At 45.7% G+C, this 8,534-nt stretch overlaps 4 protein-coding genes and 1 non-coding gene across 5 annotated transcripts; 2 read left to right on the top strand and 3 right to left on the bottom strand.

Moving 5' to 3' along the window:
• Nucleotides 1–1,088: 1,088 nt before the first annotated feature.
• FOMMEDRAFT_65242 (uncharacterized protein) lies at nt 1,089–1,685 on the bottom strand (the record flags this gene model as incomplete). Its single annotated transcript, XM_007268006.1, has 3 exons — nt 1,089–1,154; nt 1,245–1,347; nt 1,414–1,685. Coding segments are annotated over 3 exons (441 nt in total), but the record flags the coding sequence as incomplete, so codon positions are not given.
• Nucleotides 1,686–2,092: 407 nt separating this feature from the next.
• FOMMEDRAFT_141603 (uncharacterized protein) lies at nt 2,093–5,219 on the top strand. Its single transcript, XM_007268005.1, has 9 exons — nt 2,093–2,189; nt 2,276–2,386; nt 2,475–2,551; nt 2,656–2,820; nt 2,903–3,187; nt 3,261–3,388; nt 3,461–3,612; nt 3,707–4,345; nt 4,406–5,219. Exons 1-9 carry the CDS (start codon nt 2,105–2,107, stop codon nt 4,855–4,857), a joined length of 2,094 nt encoding a protein of 697 aa, XP_007268067.1. The 5' UTR covers nt 2,093–2,104; the 3' UTR covers nt 4,858–5,219.
• A 158-nt stretch (nt 5,220–5,377) lies between these two features.
• On the bottom strand, nt 5,378–5,460 carry FOMMEDRAFT_t54. Its single transcript has one exon. It is a non-coding gene; the product is annotated as a tRNA-Asp (tRNA).
• A 555-nt stretch (nt 5,461–6,015) lies between these two features.
• FOMMEDRAFT_169042 (Actin/actin-like protein) lies at nt 6,016–7,563 on the top strand (the record flags this gene model as incomplete). The annotated part of the gene is made up of 6 exons (XM_007268004.1): nt 6,016–6,051; nt 6,141–6,177; nt 6,243–6,248; nt 6,321–6,348; nt 6,409–6,480; nt 6,575–7,563. The coding sequence occupies 6 exons, from the start codon at nt 6,016–6,018 to the stop codon at nt 7,539–7,541; spliced, it is 1,146 nt and encodes a 381-aa protein (XP_007268066.1). The 3' UTR covers nt 7,542–7,563.
• A 110-nt stretch (nt 7,564–7,673) lies between these two features.
• On the bottom strand, nt 7,674–8,530 carry FOMMEDRAFT_110121 (CGI-121-domain-containing protein; the record flags this gene model as incomplete). The annotated part of the gene is made up of 4 exons (XM_007268003.1): nt 7,674–7,840; nt 7,901–8,083; nt 8,147–8,269; nt 8,348–8,530. The coding sequence occupies 4 exons, from the start codon at nt 8,528–8,530 to the stop codon at nt 7,721–7,723; spliced, it is 609 nt and encodes a 202-aa protein (XP_007268065.1). The 3' UTR covers nt 7,674–7,720.
• Nucleotides 8,531–8,534: the final 4 nt, after the last annotated feature.

Genomic DNA, 8,534 nt, shown 5'->3' with positions numbered 1-8,534 from the left:
TTATGTAAGAACCGAAAGAAACTTCGTTTCGTTTCGGTTCACAGAATTTGAGAAAGGTTCTAACATTTTACAGTTGCTCTCCACTGTTTCCTTAGGCTCTGAAGTGCAAAGACCTGTTTTGTCTATAAGTCAGTATACTGTACCCATCTGTATGGGTACAACCAGGCAGAGTGCGTTACCGGTGGAAATTGGAAACCTAACTATGTGGACGCGTTACAGTTGCTAATACAGACAACCAGACGGACGTTGCCAGAAGTTACTATACTACATTAGTATTAGTATATAAATTCAATCGTAACAATCCAATAAGTTTTTCAAATTTTCTAACACTTGTAGTATACAAAAGTAACAAAACTACACTTGAATTGTCTTATATAATATAATGCTCGCTTAAAACTGTGTAACGCTCCTTAAGGGAAAGCAACTACTGCTATGCGTTACGCGTTACTGCTAGCAACCAAACCACCCCTGCGTTACACGTTACGGTTGTACCCATACAGATGGGTACAGTACTCTTCTTCTAGGACTTTCTCAATGCTTATTACTTTAATAATATCTCTAATTATTTAGTACACGAAATATCTCTGGTTCTTCCAGAGCTCCTTATCTATTTGAGAGAAGAGATTTGAGATGTAACATTGGTAATTGTTACTGTTGTACTCGAATCACAATACTGTGTAGCCACCTCATTTAGGTCTAAGTCACCCTACGAACCCTAATGTTTAACATTATTTGCATGTGTATATCCACTGAGCGTAATGGCATTAGTATTGTTAGCTCTAAGCAAAGTAGTATGCAAGAAGGTTCTAGTTGTTTAACGAAACGTGAGTACTAGAACTTGGATTTGGTGCTTGGTCCTGGTTTGATGTTGGTATTCGATATTGAAAGAGGTGCTATTGTACACAGTGGTTCAATGGTGTCTTCTCTGTTAGTTAATATCGTAAATGTTCGACGTCAACGGAGGTGCATAATTCGAGAGGTATACACTATACAGTGATTTAGAACTCGGGTTTGACGCTTGGTTCTGGTTTGACGTTGGTATTCGACGTCGAAGGGGGAGATGCCTGCTGTTCGGCTGTGTCTTGTTCTTCGAGGTAAGGGGTTATTTCGGGGAAGTGTTCTGAGAGGGCGTTGTTGAGTAGTGAACGGTATGACTGTAACATGTAATAGATATCATTGTCTTGCAGTGAGTAATGTGAATTACAAGAGAGAGAGAGAAAGAAAGAAAGAAAGAAGGAGCACACCTCGATAGCTTTGATTTTGCCATTCATGAATTGATTTTCTGTCGCTGCGCGTTCGATCCTGTCTTTGGTTAAGAACATAGGGTTGCGAGCGTTGTCAATCTCTCTAAACCAAATATCATCTCGACATTACACCTAGTCACAGTTAGAAGAACCAACGGAGTTGACGCACTGAAGGATCTGCATAGGGATCATAGTATCCAACCTCTCCGCCATATTCTCAATACCAGCCAAATGCCCAACCACATCATTAACTCGTTGACCAACGGGTTTCACAGGTGGAGGAGGGGGAGGTTCGCCAGGTTTAGCGTTCTGCTGGAGTCTATCGCGTTCTTTGGTGAGGTCATTGACAACTGTTGTGCCGAGGTTGTATAATGCGTTCGCGAGGCCTATGAGTTCAAGCTCGAGGTCGCCTTGGATGCCTGTTGGGAGGGGAGATTGGGCGGGGTCTGCGCCGCTTGATGAGTCGGGAGTTGCTGCTACTGCTGCGAGCGGGGTGTGCGGGAGGGTCGGCTGGGACATGACTGTAGAAGGTGATAGGATCGGATTCATCGGAAGACGGAAAGAACGGAGCCGGAGAGGAGGGAAGGCCGAAGAGGAGTCACGCGTGCAGATGATAGACGATGGTTGTCATGCCACCGTGACTGCGATCGTACGCGTGGCCCATCTGCCTGGGGAAGGAAATTCATTGGATCATGTCCTAGGGCGCTGGTTTCTCTTTCTGTCTTTGTCATCTCTATCGGCACAAACAACAATACTGCCTTTATTCGTCTTATTCTCCCCTTGCCCTTCTTCTCTCCTCAAGGGCTCTTCCATCCCTTCACGTCCTTCCTTCTCCTCCCCCTTTGGCCCGCTCGACGTGCATGGACCTCCTCAGCAAATATGAAGCTTTATCCGTCACTTCTCAAAGGACAGATGTCGCAACTGTCCTTAGATCAATCATAAATGGTATTTATCTCTTCTCTCCTCCTTTCTTCCGTCCATAACATCGTAAATAATAACAATAATAATATTGTAATTCCGTACCGACACAGGCTCCTTCCTCCTGCCGAACAACGATCGCGATCGTCTCGTCGGCCTCCTTCTCCACGACGTCGAGGCTGCCCTAGACCGTTCTGACAAGAAAGCTCGGCTGTCCAGAAAAGGTCGGTCTCTCACTCAGATCTACAATCGCACTCTATATCCTCCTCCACTAGTATATAGTATCTATATTTATACTACCCCATTATCTAGATGCTGGTCTTGCGCTATTGGCGTTGAAGACACTTGGACGTGCACCTGCTGCGTCGGACATCATTGCTAGGGAATCCGTACGTCTCCCTCTCTTTGTTTACTCTTTGTTTTTCCTTCTCCTTGTCCCTTGGCTGATGCATCGAACCTTACTTATGGAAACGATCCTATCGATATTAACTAGAATCTCCGAATTCTTCTAAGTACGACCAAATCACTTCGTTCGTCTGATACAGAAGCCGCGGATGATGCATTGCGATGTGTTGCTAACGCTTTGTTACTCGTTGAACGAGGGAGGGAAACGTGGGTTGATATACATGGTGGAGCTTATTGTGTTGACCTCCTCGAAGTATGTTCTTCTTATCATCCATTCATTCACTTATATTAAACTTATATTAATCGTTGTTTCATTTGTTTTGTATCGATTGCAGAAAGCCCAAACCCCAACACTCGTCTTCCTATGTAGTCGAATCCTCTTCCTCTCCACCGCCTCCCCTACATCCGCTCTCCTCCCGGCCTTACTCGGACGTCATTCCATTTCTTTTTCCTTCCCTCAACGTATAATGGAGAAAAATGGGAATCAGGATGTTGTGGTGATTGTGTCGAAGCAGCTTGATTTTTTGTTAAATGGAGTGTTGGTGGGGACGCCGATGAGTAAGGAAGCGATGACGGATTTGTTGAAGTTTTCGTTTAATTTATTGTGTCATTGGCCTAAAGTGGGTGTTTGTTGCGTCTTTTTTTTGATTTTCTAGAGTTGTTCATTGACAACTTTCTTTGTGTACTGGACAGATTGCTCCAGACGCAGAAGATGTCCGACCAAGGAATGGGAATGGGAACAACGACCTTCCTCCCAACTCGGTGAACTCGCATATTGATAATCCTGTACTCGGTGAACGTTGGTCAAGACGACTAGACGGGTACGCTCAATAGTCACATTCACCCTCGTCAACCCGTCCGGTTTAACTTCTCTAACTTATTTGCTGCTATAGGTTCTTACCAGCTCTACGCCGAGTATTCCTAAACCTTCCACCAATGTCTCCTTCACCTTTGACAGCTCCTGTGACGCATGTCTTACATGCGCTCTTACCAATCCCGATTGATGAGAAGTTGTATTCGGTTTGGTTCCCGGAGGGTAACGAAGGTACGTCTTCATTACCTTAAATTTCCCGTTTGACTGGTTTCACTGAGTCGGATGGATTTTGAATTGAATATTGATTTTGATTTTGATTTTGAAGGTTCGAGTGGTCGCTCAACTCCACGTTCGACGAACTCCTCGCCGACGACTGGTGAAGCCCACCCTCGTATTTCTTGCTCTTCGGACTCTCCTACAAGCGGACCTTCAACGACAACAACTAGATCCTCAAAAGAAAAAGAAGGTCCACTCGATAGGGCACTGTCGATGCTCACACCTCGTCTTTCCCTTTCGCGGTCTCCTTCGCCCGTCTCTCCTGTTGCACGCGACTCCATCTCCTCCGAACAACATCCTTCCACCTCCCCCTCGACGGCGGGTCCAGTAACACCAAAGTTCATTCAACGCGGTCTGGACCTCCTAGACGTCTCACTCGCACATTACCTCCCTGGGAACGTCGACCCAGACGACGCGTCTGTCAAAAACATCTGTTCAGATGAAGATGTTGTGTTGGATCATATACTTTCTCCACTTGTGTTGTTGTTGAATAAGTTGTGTAAGGGGAGTGGAGAGTGTAGGAGGGCTGTTTGTTCAAGGGTCTTGCCTGTAGACTTGGACCGTACGAAACCACTTGAAGGACGAGCGGATACGTTGGGGAGGTGTTTAAGGTTGATGGCTTGTGTACAGCATCAGCAGTTGAAAGATGGGATTGGGGAGTTGGTTTTCGTTGTTTGTGATTCGGATGGTACGTGCAACCTCCTTACAAAGGACTCATTAACACTGAACTCTGTGAAATTGTCTGTAGCTACGGTGATGTCAACCCAAATTGGGTACGGCAATGCAGCAGGGTACCTCTTCAATCGTGGTATACTCTCCGCTCCTCCTTCGACATCCGTCTCAACCTCATCAACCTCATCCACCAGCTCTGCTTCCGCATCCATCTCTTCCATCTCTTCCACCAACTCCTCTGGCCCGTCTCTAGCCATCTCCACCGCATCAGCAGAAGAAGAAGAAAGAGAAAGAGAAATTAACCCGATAACAGGCATGCTAACCACCCCTCGCCCACCGTCTCCACAAATGACAGAAGAAGAAAAAGAACGTGAAGCAGAGAAGTTGTTCGTACTTTTTGAGAGGTTGGAGAAGGCGGGTGGGATGGAGAACCCGATTAAGAAGGCGCTGAGGGAGGGAAGGTTGGAGAAGTATGAAGAGGAGAGGAGGAGGATGGATGAGAGGGGCGGTGAGGATGATTTGGATTGAACGAACGAATGGGAGTTTGAGTATGTTGGAGACGAGTGAGTGAGTAGTGATGATGATGAACGACGAGCGATGAATGGTAACGAGAAACGAGAAACACGTGTGGTAATGTTAGGAGGAGTGCGTATGACGAAGCAATAACTGCCCTCCCCGATCACCAATTATTTAAGTTTTGTTTAATTCGTAATCTGTACCCTCTTCACCCCCTCTCTCCCTCAGTGTCTCACTACTTCCGTCATCGTCATTATTATTGTTGTTCTTCGGCCAAGTTTACGACCATTAGTTTTTAGCCTTTAGTTTTTTTAAGTCCTAGTTTTACTTATACCCTAATATTAATTAATGTAATGCAAACACAGTTTGAGTGACCTTCGAAGATTGTACTGTCTGTTCTACTGCTTGAGAGGTATTGAATAATAGAGGTATTGAATAATATTGTGTATGTATGTATGTGTAAGCTGAATAGAATTTGATGGTAAACATTTGAATGGCTAAGGAGAAAAACAAATGGTTTCGTCCTGGAACTCTCCCTGGCGGGGAGTCGAACCCCGCTCTCGCGCGTTCCGTCTAGTGACAGGCGCGTGTACTCAGCCGATATACTACCAGGGACTTGTTACTATCGCTTATTGTAGAATACATATACTTTTGCGTTACTGCAAAGCATTTGACACGCTGACGATTGGTATCTTTTGTGGGAAGTTATTGCACATGTTGGACGGTTTTATATAGTGTCGGACAAAGTGTTGCGTCATACTTCTCTATTTTCGGATAATGGACGTTAGATATTTGAAAAGGTGTATTTCTGTATTTTGTAGGCTTTGGTATGCATATTGTGTGGAGTATTAGTGCTTCCTGTCGGAGGTACGGCAATATCGCACTTCTCTACCTCTCCTTCTACCTCTACTCCCAACTTATGTGGCGATTCATAATCTAACTGAGACTGAAGGAGTGTAACTTTGCATCCCTCTGTGCCTGGTGCTCGCCACATACTTACTTATTTTGCAATGGCTTTTGTTACCCCCGAGTGGTGATATATGCGGGGTAGGATGAGGCGTAAGCCGTTTGCTTGCTTGCTTGCTTCCTTCTGTGTACGTAGGTGCACATATACACTTCGTCTTTTCCCTTGGTAGTCGATTCTTGAGTCGATTGTTGTTCTTGTGAAGTATGTCGGAGACGTCGGAAGAAGCGCCGCCTGCTATTGTGAGTGTCTTTTTCCCCTTCGTTTCGTTTCGTTTTGTTTTGGTATTTGGATGGGAATGTTGTATTGATTTCGCTTTTTTCGTGTGAAGATACTTGATAATGGGAGTGGGATGTGTAAGGCTGGGTGTAAGTCGAGTTTCTTCTTTATCCTTACTGTTAGGAGAGAAATGCTGATTTGAATTATCATTTAGTCGCAGGTAACTAATAGTCAACAATCTCGTGAAGGGATGTACATGCTGACATATGGATCTGATTTACGTGAATGTCAGGGGACGATGCCCCTCGAGCCGTCTTTCCGTGAGCCGTTCATACGGGTTTGTAACTTTGCGAAGTCGGCCCTGACGAGGTTGGATGTAGGTCACTTATTGGACGAGCTCGCCACACGGGAGGTGTGATGGTCGGGATGGGAATAAAAGATACTTTCGTTGGGTATGTAGATACGTTCCTCCCATTCCGCGTCGAATCGTGTTTTATCGTGCATCCACTGACTAACCATCCACGTATGTGCGTCTTGCTATTGCAGCGACGAAGCCCAATCAAAGCGTGGCGTCCTCAGTCTCCAATACCCACTCGAACACGGTATCGTCACCAACTGGGACGACATGGAGAAAATCTGGCACCACACATTCTACAACGAACTCCGCGTCGCACCAGAAGAACGACCGATCCTCATGACCGAGGCTCCACTCAACCCCAAAGTTAACCGAGAGAAGATGACGCAGATTATGTTCGAGACGTTTAACTCTCCAGCGTTTTACGTTGCGATCCAGGCAACGCTTTCTTTGTACGCTGCCGGGCGTACGACGGGGATTGTGTTGGATTCGGGTGATGGTGTGACGCATACTGTACCGATATATGAAGGGTTTTCGCTCCCGCATGCGATTTTGAGGATGGACCTTGCTGGGAGGGACTTGACAGATTATATGAGCAAGTCGCTTTTGACTCGTGGACATCATTTTACGACGTCGGCGGAGAGGGAGATTGCGAGGGATATTAAGGAGAAGTTGTGTTATGTTGCGCATGATTTTGATAAGGAGCTTGAGGAGGCGACGAAGAACCCTACTACAGTTGAGAAGAATTATGAGTTGCCGGATGGACGGTTTGTCATTGTTGGGGAAGAACGGTTCCGTGTACCTGAAGCGCTCTTTAACCCGGCTGTCCTTGGAAATGAATTTGGCGGGATCCATATGACGGCGTATAACTCCATAACGAGATGCGATGTCGACGTGCGTCGTGAGCTCTTTGGCAACGTCGTTCTCTCTGGTGGTTCCTCGATGTATCCTGGCCTTCCCGAACGTCTGAACAAGGAACTTACAGCCCTCGTCTCGTCTTCCATGAAAGTCAAGATTGTTGCTCCACCCGAACGTAAATACTCGGTGTGGATTGGTGGATCGATCTTGGCTTCGTTGAGCACGTTCCAGAATTTGTGGATTACGAGGGAGGAGTATGATGAGAATGGGCCGAGTATCGTGCATCGCAAGTGTTTGTGATGGAGATGAACTTGGACCTTTGGGGGTTTGCTAGAACTAGCTTTGGATTAAAAGGACAATTTTTATCATCATTAGAATAACGTACTCACTTTACTGTTTTACGATATCATACCATGCTTTGTATGCAATATTAGTTTCTTATATATTTACGAGTCATGTCGTGCGTCTGGGTGCTGGAGTTAGGACATGACGCTTTTCATTGCTACAAAGCTGGTGACGAGTTCGTCTACAACGGCATTTTGTTGAATCGGATCTTTGTCTAAAGCTGAAACTGCTGGTTCTCCATTCAACTTATAGTACTATGATTGATGTATGCACATCGATAAGATTCATGATGTGAAGGAGTAGCATATACTCACCTTCCTGATTGTCGCCCAATCTGTAATGTCCTTCAACGAATCCAAATGCACAAGATCACCTTGTACCACGTTCTTCATCTGTTTCTCGACATCACTCAGAGCTGCTGACGCTGGTCCGACACGGACGACCAGCAGAGAAGAGGAGTTGTCGGATACGCCAAATCGGCGAAGTGCCTCTGTGATCTAAAGTAACCGTCAGAATTCCTTGGTTAAAGCGAAGAGTAAGATGGCGATGAACTTTCTTACGTTATTAGTAGGATTTAGGCACCAGATGATCTCCGAGTGGACAGTTTTCGTCTTTAGGGCGTCTTGTGCATCTGCAAGCATCGATTGATAGACGGCCGTTTGTAAAGCCAATCTGCTCGTCACCTAATATTATATCAACGTAGTCAATGAGCACCTTTCCATTTTACATGTAAAAATGGCCGATAAGGCCGGACGACATACAAGCTTAGCCTCGATGAAAGCAAAGCTGACAGCGTCGCGTTCTTGTTCGCCTTCTGAACCTTGCATAGTCGAGGCATTGACGATGCGTGCTCGTAGCTCAGCTGCGTTTTGTACGTTCGTGAAGAGTGCGACGTGGACTGTAGTTAGTTGATCTGGGAAGTGCTTGTACGTGTAGCTCTCCATTTTT

The sequence above is a fragment of the Fomitiporia mediterranea genome, assembly GCF_000271605.1.
Source record: "Fomitiporia mediterranea MF3/22 unplaced genomic scaffold FOMMEscaffold_8, whole genome shotgun sequence".
Lineage (NCBI taxonomy): Eukaryota > Fungi > Basidiomycota > Agaricomycetes > Hymenochaetales > Hymenochaetaceae > Fomitiporia > Fomitiporia mediterranea.
This window is presented reverse-complemented; position numbering and strand designations above follow the sequence as displayed.

Bases quoted from the DNA above. Each gene is read 5' to 3' on its own strand.
- FOMMEDRAFT_141603 (XM_007268005.1), top strand. From the start codon at position 2,105: ATGGACCTCCTCAGCAAATATGAAGCTTTATCCGTCACTTCTCAAAGG. The intron at 2,552-2,655 runs GTACGTCTCCCT...GATATTAACTAG, and splicing joins ACATCATTGCTAGGGAATCC to AATCTCCGAATTCTTCTAAG. The intron at 2,821-2,902 runs GTATGTTCTTCT...TATCGATTGCAG, and splicing joins ATTGTGTTGACCTCCTCGAA to AAAGCCCAAACCCCAACACT.